This window comes from Alexandromys fortis, unplaced genomic scaffold (assembly GCF_014885135.2).
Source record: "Alexandromys fortis isolate MF-2015 unplaced genomic scaffold, M_Fortis_MF-2015_v1.1 scaffold_16, whole genome shotgun sequence".
Lineage (NCBI taxonomy): Eukaryota > Metazoa > Chordata > Mammalia > Rodentia > Cricetidae > Alexandromys > Alexandromys fortis.
Window position 1 is genome coordinate 18,380,814 of NW_026067893.1, and position 20,623 is coordinate 18,401,436.

A 20,623-nucleotide genomic window follows, 5' to 3' on the forward strand; every position below is an offset into this window, starting at 1 on the left:
AGTGTCAGGAATGTCATGACACAGCATACACTCCCTTTTAAAAATGTGCATGCTTCTCATTTACCTTCTGGGTGACTTTCAAACTCCTTTGCCTGATAACAAGCACAAAGAGTGGCTGCTTGCTTCCATCCTTGCTTCTCCATGCCACACTCTCTCTGCAACCCTCTCTCTGCATTCCTCTTCTGCATTCCTCTCCATGCAACTCTCTCTGTCTCTCTCTGCATCCCTCTCTCTGCAACCCTCTCTCTGCAACCCTCTCTCTGCAACCCTCTCTCTGCAACCCTCTCTTCTGCATTCCTCTCCATGCAACTCTCTCTGCAACCCTCTCTCTGCATCCCTCTCTCTGCAACCCTCTCTCTGCATCCCTCTCTCTGCAACCCTCTCTCTGCAACCCTCTCTCTGCATCCCTCTCTCTGCAACCCTCTCTCTGCAACCCTCTCTCTGCAACCCTCTCTCTGCATTCCTCTCCATGCAACTCTCTCTGTCTCTCTCTGCATCCCTCTCTCTGCAACCCTCTCTCTGCAACCCTCTCTCTGCAACCCTCTCTCTGCAACCCTCTCTCTGCAACCCTCTCTCTGCATTCCTCTCCATGCAACTCTCTCTGTCTCTCTCTGCATTCCTTTTTCTGCATCCCTCTCTCTGCAACCCCCTTAGTGATTCTCTGTTCCCACGTGGGATAAATACACTTCTCGCATACGTGTCTTGCCGTCCCACTCACGGAAACACCATTTCTCTGTCTCTGCCTTGGTTGCCGATCTCCTGGTGGCTTTCTCTTCATCTTCTCGGGAAGCATTTTCTCTGAAAGGAAGGCCTTTTCCAATCCCCGAGGAGTCTATACCACTCCCTGCTGCGAGCTCCTCTAGCATGTTGGGCCTTCTGACCTACAGCTTACCTGCTGTAATGGTCTTTTCACTAGGCTGGCATCTCAGTGAGGGGTCGGTCCTCAGGGGCTGGCTCTTTGTGGTCTTTAGGCAGACATCTGTAACTTGAGCGAGGAGCAGGACCTATGTACGTACACTGTGGTAGCAATAGGAGCCAGGACAGTCATACCGCATGCCTGGGGACATTACCTGGAGTGCTACACAGGGTGTCTGTTCCTACCCATCACAGTGGCACTTCACAGTGGTACCCAAGTCTCTGGTTACCTTTGGACCACTTGCCTCCAGTGTGGTAACAGTAGGAAGAGAATTACTTGCCAGGCCTTTTCCAGGGGCCATTCTCTTTCCTGCTGCCTCTCCTCGTTCTCCTCCTATGGAATGTTCTTGTCTCATTGCTATAAATGAGTCTACTCTTTTCTTATGAGGCCCAGGAGAGAGTATCTCATAGCCTGACAACATGGGGACCTGGGGTCATTTTCAGACCTTCAGTGAACAGGAAACTGGGTTTATAATTTTTAAAAGGACAGGAGAGGTGGCTCAGTGGTTAAATCACTATCCACACGAGCAAGAGTACGGGAGTTTAGATCTTCAGAATCCCTTAAATGCCAAGTGGGCATGAACGTTGTAATCCCAGACTGAGAAGGCCAAGACAGATGACCTGGAGCAAGCAGGCTAGCTGTGTTGGGTTTGAGTGAGAGACCCTGCCTCAAAGAATAAGGTGCAAGAGTGATAGTGGAAGATTCTTGACATCATCCTAGGCCTCCACATGTGCATTCCCCTTAGAGAAGCTTACATACTTGCAAATACACATACACACATGCACTATACCTCACACACATATATGAAAAGAAGAGAAAATAAATAAACACATAAAGTGACAGGGCCTAGAAATCAACTTTTATGAAAAGGAAAAATAAATTTTATCCCCTAAGTCCCCAGCATGAGCCTACTTGTTTTCTTGGCATATTTGCAAAATTGGTAATAAGAGATAAGTGGACAGACATTTTTTATTTGAACATTTTTCCCTTTATTTTTATTTTGAGTGTATGGGTTGTTTTGCCTGCATGCATGTCTGTGTACCATGTGTGTTCAGTGCTCTCAGAGGCCAGAATAAGGTGCTGGATCATCTGGGACTGGAGTTAGAGATAGTTATGAGCCACCATGTAGGTGCCAGGAATCAAGCTTGGGTCTTTTGGAAGAGCAGCCTCTGGGAGCAAAGGTGTCCTATGCCTTCCTTACCTCTTACCCTTCAGTTAAAGTCTCCCTGATGCCTTTCTTTAGATCAGAGGGATGAAGAGCTCCCCACCCTGTTGCATTTTGCTGCAAAGTACGGATTGAAGAACCTCACCGCCCTGTTGCTCACCTGTCCAGGGGCTCTCCAGGCATATAGTGTGGCCAACAGACATGGCCACTATCCCAACACCATAGCTGAGAAACACGGCTTCAGGGACCTGCGCCAGTTCATCGATGAGTATGTGGTAAGGTCAGGGGAAAGAAAGGCCCTGTGATAGGTCAAGTACTGGTGGCTCCAGGCCTGCCTTTTCATCAAAGACACTGATGGGTCTTTGTCTCTAATGTGTCCTTGTGTGCCTCTCTGGCAGTGGGCAGTTTTTGTGGGCCTGAGTTCAAATTCCTGTACCTACTTGGTAGTCATGTGGACTTGGGACATGTCACAAATTCTCTCTCTTTCCTCTCTAGTTTTATTTTTTTTGTGTATGAGTGTTACTACTATATGTATGCATACATACTGTATGCATGCCTGGTGCCCCCAGCAGAGCACATCAGATGCCCTGCAACTGGAGTTGTTTCTTGTTGTGGCTGCCATGTAGGTCCTGGGAATAGAACCCAGGTCCTCTGCAGGAGCAGCAAGTGCTCATAACCAGTGAGTCATCTTTCCAGCCCCCTTCTCCCATATCTTAATATGTGGTAGGAAAGATCCTAAGAGGTCTGTTCATAGAGTTGTTTTAGACTAGAAGGAACTAGCATATGCAAAACACTGAGGCCATTTCCAAAATATCGACGGGAACTGTCACGTAATGCGTCTATTCAAGGCTGATGCTGAGCCCTCTCCCCACCCGTCTCCAGGCTCTGAGGTGGATGTCCCTAGCTGCCTTGCCCACCTTCGGGCCCAGGTAAACTGTGTTAGAATTGATTCCTTCCTTGGTGAAGGCCATGATAAGGCTCTACCCTGAGGAAGCATCCAAGTGGCCAACTTTGAGACCTCATCTCCTGCTAGCATCCAGTTTCTCTCTGAGCCTCTGCTTGGATCTGAACGTAAGGCAGTTGGATACACCAGACTTCTTGGCAACTCACCCTTGGTCGCCGGCTTCCGAGTCCTGCTCTGAGTTCAATCCTGTGCCATGCCTGGTGTTATTTCGTCCACGATTGCCTCCATTGTCTTGGAGGAAACAGTTCTTCACTCCACTCCCTTCGGGTGTTCCTCCTTCTTTTCCAACTTACCAGGGGCACCCAAGACTATCTCATCTGGCTGTGACCACCAAAATAAGCAGCCAGACTAATGTGGTCTCGCTTGCTACCTCCAGACAGAAGTGAGTCTGACATCACTTCGGAAACTTAACTCTATTTCTATTTGATAGAAAATCTACAAGGCAGTGATGCCAAGGGACATTCAGGGGCTTCCAGTGTTTTGGGGGATTTGTCGGTGTTTCAAGAAATCAGAATAGTTTGTCTTTGTTTACGTCCTCATTGGCATAAATGGGCACAAAGACACTCATAACCTTCTTTAAGACTTTACTTCACACTCTCAAATGTGCTGAGCACAGTATGCCATTTTTTGTGTTCATCATTTTTGGCAAGGCCACTCTGTGTTCAGGGTAGTAACCAAGTTACTGGGCTCATTTCATCAGCAAATGCCCTGTCTCATGTAACTTTTGCCCCGCTCCCTTCAAGTTGAAGGAACTAAGACCTTCATCTTATAAATGAGGATGGAGAAAGCCAAGGTGAATGTGCCTAGAGCATCACACTGGAAAAGGTAGAGGTAAGATTTGAACCTAGTGCAGTGCTGTAGTCGGGGCTTCTTATCCTGCTCTGACTCGCATTTCTCGTGTCATCTTGGCTCCTAGCGAAGTCACCTTCCACCAATGCATCTTTCGCCTCGACACCAAAGGCTGTCCCTTCATGATGCTCATGGAGTGTCAGGTTTTATTTGTTTGTTTGTTTATTTATTTGCCAAATGCTGCCCCTAGAGTCCCTACCACTAAGAACCTGTTTCTTAGTTCACTGGGTTCTCACCAGGGGAATAACACACTATCAGCCAAAAGAGACCTCTGTCAGTTGGTGCTGATGAGGAGGGTTTCTGTGGTTTGAGGCTGAGGTAAGGATTGTGACACACTACCATGTCTGGCCAGGAACAGTTGTTCAGAGGTTGCAGGGAAGTCAACTTCAAACCCTCTGGAGGCAGAGGGACGGGGAAACCTTTCTAATGTCAGCACCCTTTATGTGAGGGCAGCTGTCTTTGGGGACATCTCGAATGTTGAAACTGGGGGAGGAAACCCTAGAAGTTGTCAGACACTTGGATAAACCTTCCCGAAGGACAGGGATGGGGACATCCCCCTGGGACCCCTGGCTGCACAAGTCTGGGAACATCTCAGCTAGCCCTAGCAAACCACTGCGCATCTGTGTGGCTCTGGGCGTCATTTGTTTCCCCCGAGCCCTCACTGGGATATGGTAAAAGGATCAAAATGGAGATTTGTAATACCTTACAGGTGTTACAAGGTGTAATATCTTATACCTTGCAGGGAAGACCAGGTTTTCTGAGCTTTGTTTTATCATCTGTGAATGAGGGAGAGTGGTGTGCCTTCCAAGCGACAGCGGGTACAGAAGTGTGCCCACTGTTGAGTCTGATTCTTACTAGATACTCATGAGGGAGCAGTGTTTACGTATGTATGTCCTCCCGAACCAGGATGTAAGTTCTTAACTCTGTGATTAGCGTAGGAGGAAGATACAGAGATCAGAACAAGAAGGGTTAGGCAAAGAAGAGAAGAGGGCCTGCTGCCTGGCTCCACAGAGCTCCCTGTCAGGTGGGGAATGCCGATACCCACAAGCAGTTGTAAACCTGACCCATGATTACTCCCTTCGCCCACCTCAAGCCCACTTGGGGCCTGAGTCTTCCTGACGAGCCGGGAACATCGTGTGCACCGAGCCCCTCTTCCCTTGCAGGAGACAGTGGACATGCTGAAGAGTCACATTAAGGAGGAGCTGATGCATGGCGAGGAGGCTGACGACGTGTACGAGTCCATGGCCCACCTGTCCACAGACCTGCTCATGAAATGCTCTCTCAACCCTGGCTGTGACGAGGAGCTGTATGAGTCCATGGCTGCCTTTGCCCCAGCAGCCACAGAAGACCTCTGTAAGTAGCTCAGCCTAGTTCTGCTTCTCGTCCTATTGCTCAGAAATGGCTTTCTTCATTCTAGTCCAAAGGGGGAAAGCCCCTGATTACCTCTGCAACCACCACCGTGAAGATCCCGTGTTGCAACAGCATCAGGGCCGCAGTCATGTTTCACAACCAGCAGAGCCCTTCTCCTAGCTTCCTCTACCGCTTGCCTGGAAGTCACTAGTTTTGACAACATGGTCTTCCGATCAAGAAGCTCTCGGCCCCATCAATCTGGATGGGCCCTTTTTATAACAAGCATTTTACAATGCCCCTCCCCACTTTCCTATCTGACATGCAATTCATGTATAACATGACCTGCTCACACATGAAGCTCTCCGGCTTTGTTACACTGTCCTAATTGAGTTGTAAAAGAGGAGTGAGTGGAAAAGACACGCTTAGGCATGCCTGCATGTAAAGACATAGAAAAGACACGCTTAGGCATTTCTGCATGTAAAGACATATGAAATAGCCCCCCTCCCTGTACAGGCAGCCACACTCAGAGCCACTGCCAAGGGTCTTCAGAGCAGCCTTTAGGGGACGGTGTGCCACCCTTCAGAGTTGCTGATCTAAATGAGATTGGATTTCAGCGCCGAGGCTGGTGGGGAGGAGGTGGGCACAGCTGCACGGCCATCCTGAGACTTCTTGAGGCGTTACTGTCATGTACTATGGAGCACTAAGCACTCTGAAATCTGCTCAGGACTTAGCGCTCTTTCCATCCGGGTCTACTTAATAGATTCAAGAAAGACAAGTTAAATATCCACCAACACGTTGGCTTCCTGGTTTGCGGGATTTCTGGGAGGGCTAAGCTACCCTTTCTGGACCTGCAAGGGAGGAAGCCTGGCTTTCCCATGCATGAGCTTAGGGAAAAGGCACCATGAGGAGTTCTTAGAGTAGGAGGCCCCCCGGCTGACTGGGAGCCAGAGGTGGTGTGAAGTCCCCTCCTAGCACCTTTGGGGAGAAGTATGCCTGCAGACTCTTCACAGATGAGCCAAGGCGATGGCAGCTTGTAAAGTCCCTTGGGGTGAGGAGGTTCTGGATGCCACAGACCCAGGGAGGCTACCAGGATGGAGGCAGGGTGTAAGGTGTGACTGCTATTTGGGTGGGGGGGGGTGAATTGATCAGAGTTTTAATTTGCCAGATCATATAATCTCTGAGGTTTTGGACTGTGGCCATGATTAGGTTTGTTTTTCTCTGTGGTTGTCCGGTTTAACCCGAGAGTGATCTCTTCCCTGCTGGTTCACAAGACGCAGCAACTCAGGCCTGCGAAGAATCATTTTACCGACAGCGACTGCCCGGGTGAGAGAGCAGTTCGGTCCCCGAAGAAACAGGATAGAGGGCAAGCAGATGCACCTCAGATGCTGGGGCAGCACTGGCTGATCCCCATGGGTCCGCCCTCCCCACATGGAGACCAGCAGTTTATCCCTGTTGTCCTACCCACTCATTCTCCGCCGTGATGGATAGAATCGTTTCTACTGTATAGGGAGGAAACCACAGGCTCTGAGAGTTCTTAAGTCCATCAAGGGAAAACCGGTTCAGGAATCCAAGTCTTCTGGTTCCTAGAGCCAGAGTCTGTCTGCCCACCACACTGGCAAAGGGACCTCCTCGTCTGTCCTTCTGGGGTTGCACTTACTGTCCTTGGGGTGGACTCTCGTCAGGAACTGCTTCTGTATGTCTAAATGCAGGGTTTATCAGGGCATACCTTCACTGTCATTTGTAATGGTAAATCTTAAATGCTGAAAAGCAATATTTGGGGAATTCACTCACTACTTAGGCATTTCACTGGCTCCCAGGACGGTACCACAGAGTACAAGGCTTTAGGCCAGTTACCGGGGAGAGCCCATGAGTGTGGTCGGGACAAATCTGCCCTTTTAATTGCTTAGGTTTGGGAAAGGGTGAATGAATACCTCTTCACCAAAGGGAACCCCAAATAACCACGGGACAGCTCCCAGTGTTTAATCAAGGGGAGGTAGGAGGAAGTACCAGGGGTCTGACCTGGAGATTACAGCTCTGTTCCACTCCCTCCTTTCCTGGACACACACACACACACACACACACACACACACACACACACTCACACACTCACTCGCACACTCACACACTCTTGCACACACACTCACACACACTCGCGCACACACACTCACACACTCACACACACTCACACACACTCTCTCTCTCTCTCTCTCTCTCTCTCACACACACACACACACACACACAGTCTTCAGTTTAGATATGCTGCCACCAGGTGGTAACTTCACATCTCTGTTTACAGGCCTTCAGTTTTTCTTCTTTTTTAACTGGAGTCTTAAACCATCAACTTAACTTGCACCCTTTTCTGTGTAAGAACTCCCTTTGTTAAGGATAAGCGAGATGCATCACAGGATAAAATCAAGGCACCCTCGTGTTATGTGTTTTCACTACCACCTAATTCTCTTGCTTGGTTCTTGTGCCTCCATCCTTGCCTTTGAGGCTGAATTATGGTTCTCATGGTGCTTTGATGGGACTCAGTCTTTCTTGTTTTCAGCTTCACCCAGTCTCTGGTCTGGAGACCTGGTGAGCTGGTGCCTGGAGGCCCTCGTCCAGTCTGTTTCCAGGGTAACCCGCTGCTTATAGATTTGCTTATTGCATATTGCAGAGACTCAGCTTCCCCACAAGAGACTGCAGTAAAGTACATACACTGCTAGGAACCACAGACTCACAGGAGTGATGAAATCCTAGAGAACCCCCTGTTGCCTTAGAATAACTTTTAAGTCCTGACCTTTCTGGGACCTGCCCCAGTTGGGGTTTGCATACAGCAGTGCACCCCTGGTTTGGCCCCAACTATCTTGCTGGAGCAACTCCCTAGTAACTGGGATCTTGTGGCGAATCATCTCCAGTCTGTGGTTTCTTTTACATGAGTTCTTTAATTTTACCATCCCTTCTAAGAGTCAGGTTCCTTCTGATCTGGGGACACAGTTGGGCACTGAGAAGGACCCTGCACCCAGGCCTGCAGGTCTTGCTCTAAACAAAACTGCCAAGTTATTGGTGGCTTCTGAGACATGCCTCACACTTCACCAGCACTGTCTCCTCTCAGGAGTCTCCTGCAGCTGCAGAAGCTCTGTCTTTCCCTTGCTGACCAGTTTGAGATGATTCTGGGGAGCAGACCCTGGAACTACTACAGGGACATTAGTTCTGGGTACAAGGTCAGATGTGTACTACCTAGGGGTCAGGTCAGGACTCTCTGCTCTTCTTGATCTCCTAGTGCTTATGGGGAAAGCACCGGGTCAAACGTTTTAAGGTTAATAAGATAAAATTCTCTCCCACCGGCAGTCGGATTTGCTCCCCTTCAGACCCACACAGTTTACAGACTATGTTTCCCCTGGGGCGCTGCACACCGATCACCACGAGCCCTCATTGATTATGTCTCTCTGGTTATGAGGCCCTGGCTTTGCTAGGAAGAGTGACTTACAGCTTTGTGTCATTCCCAGCACCCGGCGCTCAGCCAGGAGAGAGCCTGGAAAATAAGATGTGAGCCTGGACTTTGGGGCAGTTCAAATGTAGATTAGTTTGTCCACATCCTAATGCCGTGCCCTTGGTTTTTGTCTTTTGTCTTGACAGATGTAGTGAGATATCGATCAGGTTGCTGCTGAGTGTGAGACCTCCAGGGGGTCATAACTCCCTGGCTGCTTCAGGCTGCCTTTTATTTCATGTCGACATACATTATACTAGCTCTTCTGCCTAAACTGCATACCTTTTTCTCTGCTGGAGCGATGCCTAGACTCCTTCCCAAAGGCCAGGCTCCATCACATCAATCACATCACGCACTCATTTCTTTTTATTCATGCATTTTTCACCTACTCACCCATTCAACAAATCCTCATCAAATCTGTCCGGTGTATAAGTGACCTGGTGCCAGGTGACAAACCGCCAGTGAGTGAATTGTCATGATCCCTGCCTTCCAGAGTCTACATGCCACAGACCCCACCACAAGCACATTCCATGGATCTGCTCCCATATGACAGGGCTGCTTTGATCTGTTGTAGAATAATCTTTTTGTACACAGTGGAAGGTGTGTCTTTGCCAAGGTGACTTCTCATTGGTTTAATAAAAAGCTAAATAGCCATTAGCTAGGTAGGAAGTATAGGCAGGACAGCCAGACCCAGAGGATGCTGGGAAGAAGGGCAGAGTCGGGAAACGTCATGAGACACAGAGGAGGCAGGATGGGAAGTCTGTACATGAGGTGAATGAGCCTTGGGGCAGCACATAGATGAATAGAAATGGGTTCATTTCAGTCATAAGAGCTAGCTGAAAACAAGCCTGAACTATCAGCTGAGCGTTTATAATTAATATCAAGTCTCTGTGTGGTTGTTTGGAGAGCGGCTGGTGGGACAGAGCCAATAGGCAATCTAGATGGAAAACTCCGCCTATGTTGTTCACCCTGCATAAAGCCACAGATGGGACTAGTCAAAACCCTCCATCCTAGCTAGGTCCAGATGGAACCAGCTTGATTTCAGGTTATCTTCAGGTTTTATCATCTGCTTCTTGCTCCGAGACTCTGTGTTTGGTCCCCAAAGATACTTGCTGTGGGTAGAGGTGGGGTCTTGTTGGCCTTTAGGGTTGGAGAGACTTTCTAGAATAGTCTTTTGGTAGTCTTTTGGTGTTTTCTGGGCTTTATGTTGCATTTGCATTAGCGTCTAATCTGGATGGAATGAGTGTCCCCTGGAGCTAAGTGACCTAAAGTTCTATTCTAAAGGGAGCATCACACGGGTTTCTTTGGGAATTTGTGCCTGCTGTTGATTCGTTCCCTGATTAAGTGACTGCTGGGATGTTTTGCCATCTTTAGTGCAAGCTTACATTCTAGAAATATATCCTTGAAGCTTGGCTCCATAGCGTATGTTGTGAGCCTACAGCCGCGCTTCCAGAAGGAGACTGTGACCCAGTGCGCTGTGAGCCTACAGCCCCCTTTCCAGAAGGAGACTGCAACCCAGTGCTGCTTTCTTTTGTTTTTCTTCTGCTGAGATGAAAGAACTTTGCACTTTTCCTTTCCAAACATTTCAGTTTATTTTTAACCGGCAGGTGGTGAAGGTTAAGTGCTCCGAGTCTGAATTACAAGCCTTGAACATCCAGGAATGCAGGCCTGTTTTGTTCTTGTGCTTTACAAAATCCCCGTTGCCTGCAAACAGAGTCCCTTTGACCAAAGAATTCTCTGTGTTTCGGTCACTTCAGTCTGTCCACCTGGCTTCTGGATACAAAGTTTTCAGATTTACACCTGGGGTCTTACCACTTGTGATTGCCAAACATCCAGGTACCTTTAACGATTACAAACATAGTACCTGTCACCTACCTGGCCTTATTGCTAATGTAGGCACAGCAAATCATGTCTTCTAAACAATGTACACTAGTGTTGGCTGGTCACTGTGGGTCCTATCCTTCCCCTCTGTCCATGAGCCACCCGACCATAAGGGCAAAGGGAGCAGAAGGGGCAAGTGAGGCCTTGTGCAGCCTGTGTGTGGCAGAAATAGCTTTCTGAGAGATTGCTTCAGTGTTACAGCTCAGCTTTATTCCAGAGTGAGGAGAGAGAAAGGCTGGGGACCATGGCTGGGCATCACCTAATTTGCATAAACAGCATGCTGATCCTATCATAAGACTCCATATATGGCTGCAGGGTCCTGCTGCGAAGCTCCTAGTATGATGTCTGGTTACCATATGGGCAACAGGGGGAAAGCATTTTCAGCAATGGTGGTGATCTGTTGCCAGAACTGAATAAGGCAGGGGGCCAGCGTCAAAATACAATGTAGCATAATCAGAGGAGGAAAGGGTCGGAGCCAGGAAGACAAGGGGTTAATGAGCAGGTTAAGTGCTCAAAGCAGGTCTTTGTGAAGTTTTTGGAGGGTATTGGCATTTGTTACAACAACATTTGATTCCTTTACACAGAAGCCGCGATCTTTCCCCAGTACCAAGCAAGTCCCCCCATGTTCTGCAGTTATTAGATCCAGCGCCCTTCTGTTTTGGAGCACGACCCCAGCAAGAGAGGTTATCTGTTGCTGGAGGGATTCAAGGCTGCCAGTCGTGGACGTCATGGCCTGATCGAGCTTGTCTCTAAGTTTCCAGGCCAGATGATGCGTCTGGACAATGGCAGTTGTTGCAGCCCTGGCAGATTGGAGGGAGATGGCAAGTCCCGTTCCTACCAGTAAAGGGAGGAATATCTCCCGTCTTTGTCTGGTTCCTAGCGACAGTGCTGTCTCCTCCTCTTCATATAGACAGACCTGTGGAATAATCAGAACAGAAGGCAGTGGTGTGCAGCCTAAGCCAGTAACAGTTTGACTGACGGCGCACCAGTGATCTTTTGGGGTGGGCTTAGGAGAGTGGTCAAAGAGGGGAACGTCATGAAGGTCTGGGCAGGTGTCACCTGTCCCGAGGTATCACCCAGGTATCTGTAGGTACTACAGAGAGCTAGAGGTGCCAAAGAGGCAGTGAGAGGCATCTGGATTGTGGCAGATGGGAGGAAATCAGCCACACATTGAATGTATCAGCTCCAGGACACTCTTGAGAACACTGCTGAGTTTATTTGTTCCTCCGGTTTGTTTGTCCTGTAGAACAATGTTATGGTATTAAGACAGGCTTAGATGCAGGTAAGAGCTTTGAGAAATGTGAATGTCAACAACAGGTATCTAGAAAAGGGGAGGCCACCTTGATAGTATTTGCCCACTGTCACCCCTGTACGACAGTGGTCATGCCCAGGTCCAAAATGTATATCACACAAATGTGGGTGTGGCAATACCCCCACTGTCGTTATCAGTTAGAAAAATGGATTTTCCTTTTTTTTTATTTTGGTTTTTCAAGACAGGGTTTCTCTGTGGTTTTGAAGCCTGTCCTGGAACTCACTCTTGTAGACCAGGCTGGCCTCAAACTCACAGAGATCCACCTGCCTCTGCCTCCTGAGTGCTGGGATTAAGGGCGTGCGCCACCACTGCCTGACCTTTTATTTTTTTATTTTTTTTATTTATTTATTTTTGCTTTTTCGAGACAGGGTTTCTCTGTGGTTTTGGAGCCTGTCCTGGAACTAGCTCTGTAGACCAGGCTGGTCTCGAACTCACAGAGATCTGCCTGCCTCTGCCTCCAGAGTGCTGGGATTAAAGGCGTGCGCCACCATCGCCCGGCCTGACCTTTTATTTAATTAATTTATTTTTATTTATTTATTTTTATTGATTTTCTCTTTTGTTGATCAAAATGACCCCAAGTAAACTCCTCTGCTAGCCGGTAAGTGTGCAGTGGCATCCTCCATAAGTATTTACACCCTTAAGACATGGGTCTGTCTGATGGAAAGGGAAGTAGACAAACTCATCTAGAGCGCTAATGCTGGCATTTGGGTATACCAGAAACTGTATGGACTTTTGGCATCCCTCTAGTAGGCAATCCCCTCTTTCTATTATCTGATCCCTCCATATGTTTCCCTGATATAAACCCCCCAGAACATAGTATTAGGGAGGGTGGGGGTAGCTGAAACATTGGTATTTGCAGGGTAAGGACAAGTCATAAGGATGACAGAAAAGGGAGGTGGGGGTGGGGCAGCTTTGTCGGGCCATGGCCATGAGAGCATGGATGTCATTCTGAGTGCTCTGATTGTGAGTCCTTGGGCGTCTGTGTCGGTTTTTCTTTTCCTCCATGATCGATAGGCGTGCCATCTTTCTGACTACAGGGGTCATGTCGGACATTGTGGACCAATATCCAAACAGGGCAGGATTGGTCCTGTGGGAAGACACAAGCAAATCCCCTCCCAACTGTTAACAAAGGGTCGGACCCCTTCCAACACCCGTCAAGTGGATCTTTCCACAGGACCAAGTTGGGTGGTATGTGTGCTGGACTGCTCCAGCTACAGACAACAAGAAAAGTTTTAACTCTAACACAGCAAAACTATATACAATAAGAACATTTATCAAGTAAGAAATACATTCGCAATGTCCAGGCCATTAATATTTGGCAAATTTAGAGAAAATAATATCTATCTTATCTTGGTGAGTCCAGAGTTTTGTACCTATTTACATTCTTTCTTTTTTAAAAATAAATATTTATTTGTTATATATACAATATTCTGTCTGTGTGTATGCCTCCAGGCCAGAAGAGGGCACCAGACTCCATTACAGATGGTTGTGAGCCACCATGTGGTTGCTGGGAATTGAACTCAGGACCTTTGGAAGAGCAGGCAATGCTCTTAACCTCTGAGCCATCTCTCCAGCCCCCCTATTTACTTTCTATCATGACTAAGGGAAACTGTAATTATAACGTTCTACCTTCAACCCCATCAAAGACCTGAGAAGGATTTAATATTACCTAAGTAAATAGGAAGTGCAGAACAAGCAACTTTTAAAACCATGAGAAATGACAGAAACAGCTGGCTGCCTGGACAGTTACCCAAGTTTATGCTGCAGTGTTGGGACATCCATCTTTGGCCTACAGGCCTAGAATATCTGACAGACTTTTCTGTGAAGCAGAAATTTTGAAGGACTATCCCATCTTGTCTTAGTAAAATTCAGCAGTCTTATTTCTGTATGTCCTGTTTGTTCAATTTGTATAGTATACTATCAGAAGTTGAGGCAAGGGCAATTTCTTGTCCAAATGGCTAGCTTTTGCCACAAAGAAAGCAAACTTCATATGGAGATTCTACAATGCCCATCATCATTTTTGAAACAGATTGGTACTGTCAAGAGAAAACATGTCTCACTGCCATGGTCTTTAAACATATATTCTACACATATTTGAAGTGTTTGATGATCACCTATCTATCTAAAATATATCTCTGTATGTCCTTGAAAACATACATAATATGGCTATGTTTGGTTGTTATAGATGGCTAACTATTAACCCGTATTTCTTTATTATCCTAAATAGTTTTCAACAACTAGCACTTTACATTTTTAAATGAGCTGCATAGGTATAATACCTTAAACAAGAATATAAACATATATACATAATAACAAAAATAACCTTAAATTTCTATCAGTATATAAAAACCCACACCAATGTAAAATATGTGAGACTACTGGTTGTTCAGAAGTAGACTCAACAGTCCACTCTATCATCCCATCATTTCTGCATTATATCCCCTTTTCCCTTCAGAAGAGGTTCCTGAATCTAATCTCCTTTGTTTAGCTTTCTCCCTGACCATGACCAGTAACAATTTGTAACCAACCCCCTAAATGATGACAATCATTCATAACCCACTAAATGATCAAAAGCCACCCTTCCCACCTTTGGGGAATGTGAACATTGGGTCTTTGCCATCTGGGGCCAATGAAGGCTCGTCAGGGAAAAGAAGATAAAGGGAGGAGGAATATTGTGGCTTGGGGAGTAATTTCTGCCTTATTAGGTCAATTACCTTTTCCAGGGTGGCTAAATCATTCACAGGGCAATCTTCAGAGCTCTCCTCCTCGGAGTCTTACCCCTTTTCCTGTTATCCCTTTCTTTCCAATGAGGTATCCTCATTTGGGCCTTCCCCGTTGTCTCCCTGTCCTTTTCTTTTAAAGGGGCATTCTTGGATTTGGGGTTTTCTTTGTAGACATTGCCTGCTTGTGGCTATCACAGGGAGGAAGGAGGGGGACAAAAGACAACCTTTCTGCATTTCTTTTTCATGAGCCAGGTAGGCGACCCGGTCCAAATATCAGGGCCCAGGGTGTGAGTTGAAGCACCTCTTTCCAGAATTCTAAGCCTTCCTTTTGGGGGATTTTAAGTCCTCTTGATGTTAATAAGGCTCTAAGAGAACAGTTTTGGAGATCCCCCTGGGACAGTGTTGACTTTTCCATCATAGGAAAAGAGAAGTCGTGCTGCAGCGACATCCGGTGCTCCCAGGGTAATTTTCCCACTGGGGGATTGAAATGCCCTAGCAAACACAAGCCTGTCTGCAGGTTTAAGAGACCTAGAACTCTTTAACTGGTTGCTGCATTACCAGGTTTTTTCATATTGCCCACAATTGATCAGGCTGTCATGGTCTGGAAAGAGGGTAGAAAGACCTTCGGTCAATGCCAGAGAGTTGCCCTGGCCAAGAGGCTTCAGTTGTCTCTGGACCCTCTCTGGACCCTTGCTAAGTCGCCAACAGAAATAAAAGGAGAGTGCTGGTACTCCAGGGGTACTCACAGACTCTGCTGGGTCCAGAAGCCACGCTGGGCACCAGCTGTGGTCCTTTCCTTCCCCATGGTCTGTTGGCCACCAGGACATGAGGGCAAGAAGTGGCAAGAGGGGTCTTGACTATCCTGTGGTATGACGAAAATAGCCTTCCGGGAGATTGCTTCAGTGTTACAGCCTTATTCCAGAGTGAAGGGAGACATAAAGGCTGGTCATGACCTAATTAGCATTAAACAGCATGCGCCTATCATAAGGCTCTTGTATGCGGCAGCAGGGTCCTATAGTGAAGCTCCTAGCACAAATCTGGTTACCATATGGGCAGCAGGGGAAAGCTTCTGCAGAGTTTATGCAGGGGGAATAGGGGTTATAGGCAGAATTAAGCTTGCTTGCCTGCTGCCCTTGAAGTAAGAACCCGGCTTCTCTGTGTGACTTTATTATAACGACACTTAGAGGCCTGAAAGTCCAGTTCCCAAGCCACTACCCAGGGTAACACAGAGAAGACTTCTCAGGGGTGAAGACTGAAAGATTCCTGTAATAACTTTACAAATGATCCGAGGGTCATTTTCTTTATTGCTCTGCATTCTAATTCCCTTGCTCTAATTCTCTTCAGTTCCAAATCTTTTGCTTCCTTTTTTCACATAGCTTAAATATACATTTTACAGGAGGCTGGAGCCAGAAAATAATAATAATAAAAAAGGCCCTGCTGATCAAAGCCCATTCTTTGGGTAGTGATAAGGAGCAGAGGTATTTACTATGGCCATGTATTTGCTTGGCACCTTCCCAAGCAGTGGCATTGAAAATGTGCCAACCCAAAACTATATTCTCTTATCCTGTTTGTAACCCCAGAACACACAAAAAAGAAGGGAACCTTGTAATTTTGTAAGGCCAGACCATCTTTTTCAGCCCTGGCTAATTGTGAAACTTTACCAGTAGTAGCTGGACGTAAGACTAATTTTCTTTTGACTTGGTTAGTTGATTGTTATTTGAGATCTAAACAATAAACTGTTAGTTAGCTGAATCTTGAGCTTTATATCATAAACTAAGATTAGAAGTTTGTGTAGAGTATTAATTGCTAAGGAATTTAGTAGGGAGTGGCTGCTGGCCTGTGTTACCAGCCAAGTTTGGTTGGAGAAACTGGCATAGTAATTTATGAAGCTTTGTGTTAATAACCTTGGTTAGACATCTGTGACTTTTTCCTTGTGCATATCTCTAAAGTTTTTGACTTATGATCCATTTACAGAAACATTCAGTCTAGTTTGAACTTGCTCTGAGGTAAAAATGAGATAATTTTGTGTAGCTTTTTTTAGACTGGAGAGAAATTGTTTTCTTGTATTAGTCTGAGTCAAAGGAACAGAGCAGGCTTTTAAGTGTCTTACAGTCCCCATGGGACAATAGATCCTAGTTTTATTTACTATATATCAAAATTATACAGATTAGTGAGAAGTCATCTTCCTTATCATCCACAGATATATGTGCCCTTAAGATTGAGATACAATCATGAGATTAAGTATATACATCAGATGAGATGAGATTATACACTACAATGCAGATATTGGGGAGACCCCATAGCTGCTTTTGCACGTGTGAAATCACAGACAGGAGCAACAGTTCCCAAAGTCAGTGGTCCTGCAGGCCTTTCCTGAATGTGATTCTTCTCCATCAGAGAATCTTTCCTCTGCTAGGTTGACGTCTGAACACTAGTTGTCACCTGCTGTATACTCCCACAGCCTCCGACACTACAGATATCCTTAAGTGTAAAAGAGGGAACCAGAGGACAGACAAGATGGATGGCCTGTTGAGAAGGGCTTGGTTCAGCCAAGTTTTCTGCCTGGCATTGCTGGAGGCCTATGCCAAGGCATTTAGATTATCCCTGGGCCCTGGGGAAGGAAAGGCAACTAATCCTACTTTAGAGCTTTTACAAGGGATTGTGACCCACATAAAACCTTGGTTTTGGCCAGCAGGGTCCACTTTGGCTTCTGAACCACAGACCTGTAGGTCAATGCATCAATGTCAGGCTAGTGGAAGTGTGTTCAGCAGCCTCAGGGTAACTATGATAACTGTGAGTCTGGTGTCTTGCACTGCTTCTATGCATTCATAAATGTAGTCTTTATCACCTCACACAGCCATCCTATGATGTCGGCCCTGTGGTTTGTCCCCACTTGGCAGGTGGGACACTGGAGACTGCAGATTGCAAGTGACCTGCCCTAGGACATGGAGCCTAGTAAGAGTCAGAGGCAGGGTTTGAACATAAGTCTTCAGGATACCAGAGGCCATTCCACAGTGCCAGCCTGTCTTGGTGCCTAGCAGTCAGTCTGCTGAGCTCTGTTGCTTGCTGGCTTTCAGCTGCTGCCCTTCTCCAGCCTAGCTTTGTCGGCTCAGTACAGACTATTTGCCTGGCTCCTGCCCTTGGCAGGGCCTTCCTGCCTTCTCCTGACTCTAAGCTTCCTTCATCTCATTCCTAAACTCTTGCTTCATCTAGTTGTCTGGTCACTCTTCTTCGTATCCCCTGCCTTCAGCCTTTGTTCCTAAGGATGCCCATACCTATGGTCCTAGATGCACAGGATGGGGCTAGTATGGGCTGTAGAGTGCCACCTAGTGGGCATTACTCTGCCCACTAATACTGTGAAACAGGTTCTGGAGAACGTAAGTGGTCGTGGGCCTTTGGCAAAGGAAGCAAGACATTTGGGTGTTTTGGGGCTTAAAAAACAAAACAAAACAAAAAACCAAACCAAACCAACCAACCAACCAACCAACCAACCAAACAAACAAACAACAACAACAACAAAAGCACCTGGCAAGCCAAGTCAGATTTCCACACGTGATTTTATTGTAAGGTTTGGCATTTGTTGTATTTAGATCTTACTCATGCTCCAAGCAGGACATTTAGAACATGTTTTGAGATGTTTGACATTATGGGTGAAAATTCAAATACTGTGTGATAAACACATTCTTACACTAATTTGGCAGGCAGAAGACATGAATTAAACTTACTCTTTTTGTTTAAAAAAAAAAGACAAAAACAGGGATAGGAAGTACTCAATGGTACAGTGCTTGACTGGCAGGGAGGCCTTAGGTTCAATTCCAAGCATCTCAGAAAAAAAGAAGGAAAGGATAAACAGATAAAATTATATCAAATTGAGGAATGTATGTTTTAACAAAGAAAATCAAGAGTGAAGAGAAAACCTGAAGAATGGGAGTGAAATTCTGATAAAAGATTAGGGTCCTGGGATGGGGCGGGAGAGACGTTTGTGCTCCTTCAGGGGACGTGAGTTTGATTCTTAACAATAAAAGGTAGCTAACAACCTTCTGTGGTTCCAGCTCTGGGGGAATTCAATCACCTCTTCTTGTATCTGCACGCATGTGCACCCCCTAAGACACACATGCACATAAATAAAAATAAAATCTTTGTAAAGAATAGGTCTAGGTGTGGTGTTGGATATGTCTAATCCAGGCATTTGGGAGGAAGAGGCAGGTGGATCTCTGTGGGTTCAGGGCCAGCCCAGTGGTCTTCATAGTTCCAGGACAGCCAGGGGTACATGGAGAGACCCTGTATCAAAATAAAAAATTAGTGTCCAAAACATATGATGAACTCAACTCAGCAGAAAAAACCCAAACTAGTAAGAAATTTATCTACATATACATTCCTTTTAAAAAATATGCAAATTTCTGGCAAATGTATGAAAATACTCACCATGACTCACCAGGGAAATGAAAATTAAAACCACAATGGGGTACTATTTCAGTCCAGCTAGACTGGCTGTGGTTGGCAAAAAAAAAAAGGCATCGACAAAATATGTTAGCAAGGATTCCGAGAAGCAGAATCTTAGATTCGTTAGGACAGTCATTATGGAAAGGGGTGTGGAAGGCTAAGCTAAATATGATCCGGCCGCCCCACTTCTGGGTCGACATCTCCCGTGGAAGTGAAGCAGTCTGTCGAGGAGATGCCCCATTTTTATTGCAACTCTTTTGACAATGATCACGGTCTAGAGTCGACTGAGATGCCCATCGTTGCATGAGTGGATAAGGAAAGCACGTTACATGTATGCGGTGGAGAATCATGTTTACCCTTAAAATAGAAACTCGTCACTTGTGTCTACATACATGTATGCGGTGGAGAATCATGTTTACCCTTAAAATAGAAACTCGTCACTTGTGTCTACATACATGTATGCGGTGGAGAATCATGTTTACCCTTAAAATAGAAACTCGTCACTTGTGTCTACATACATGTATGCGGTGGAGAATCATGTTTACCCTTAAAATAGAAACTCGTCACTTGTGTCTACATACATGTATGCGGTGGAGAATCATGTTTACCCTTAAAATAGAAACTCGTCACTTGTGTCTACATACATGTATGCGGTGGAGAATCATGTTTACCCTTAAAATAGAAACTCGTCACTTGTGTCTACATACATGTATGCGGTGGAGAATCATGTTTACCCTTAAAATAGAAACTCGTCACTTGTGTCTACATACATGTATGCGGTGGAGAATCATGTTTACCCTTAAAATAGAAACTCGTCACTTGTGTCTACATACATGTATGCGGTGGAGAATCATGTTTACCCTTAAAATAGAAACTCGTCACTTGTGTCTACATACATGTATGCGGTGGAGAGTCATGTTTACCCATAAAATAGAAACTCGTCACTTGTGTCTACATGATTGGGAATGAAGGACATTATACTAAATGAAACAAACAGCAGTAAGAAGATAATGGACACCAAAAATGCAGTTTCAGGGGCACAAATTCCGCTGTTCTGGCCAGTGAGGTGCTTACAGTTTATAAAACTCTATTACATATTTTATAAAGAACTAAAAGAAGTTCAGAGATTCTCAAGACAAAGAAATGATAATTGTTTGAAGAGATGGAATTTCTAATTAACCTGACTTTCGCTGTAATGTGTACTGTGTATATATCAGATTATCACTGTGTGATCTGAGGGTCGTGGAATTCCAGCACTTGGGAGAGGAAGCAGGAGGACCAGAAATTCAAAGATATACTCTGTTATATAGTAGGTTCAAGGCCAGCCCAAGCTACATGAAACCCTAAAACAAGAACAACTAAATAGGGGGCAAGGTGGCTCAGCTGTTAGTAGTTCTTGTTGTTCTCCCAGAGGCCCTGAGTTTTGTTCTCAGTACCCATGTCAAGCAGCCACAGTCACCTGTAACTCCAGTTCTAGGAAATCTGGTGCCCTCTTCTGGCCTCTCTGGTACCCACCATACATGGCACACACACACACACACACACACA

At 46.1% G+C, this 20,623-nt stretch overlaps 1 protein-coding gene across 1 annotated transcript in view; it reads left to right on the forward strand.

Annotated features, from left to right (window-relative positions):
* Positions 1–20,623, forward strand: part of Pik3ap1 (phosphoinositide-3-kinase adaptor protein 1) — a 124,173-nt gene that overhangs the window by 58,980 nt on the left and 44,570 nt on the right. Inside the window, exons 7-8 of the mRNA XM_050147170.1 lie at positions 2,160–2,356; positions 5,058–5,247. Of these exons, the coding sequence (XP_050003127.1) occupies positions 2,160–2,356; positions 5,058–5,247 (387 nt within the window). The remainder of the gene's footprint in view (positions 1–2,159; positions 2,357–5,057; positions 5,248–20,623) is intronic.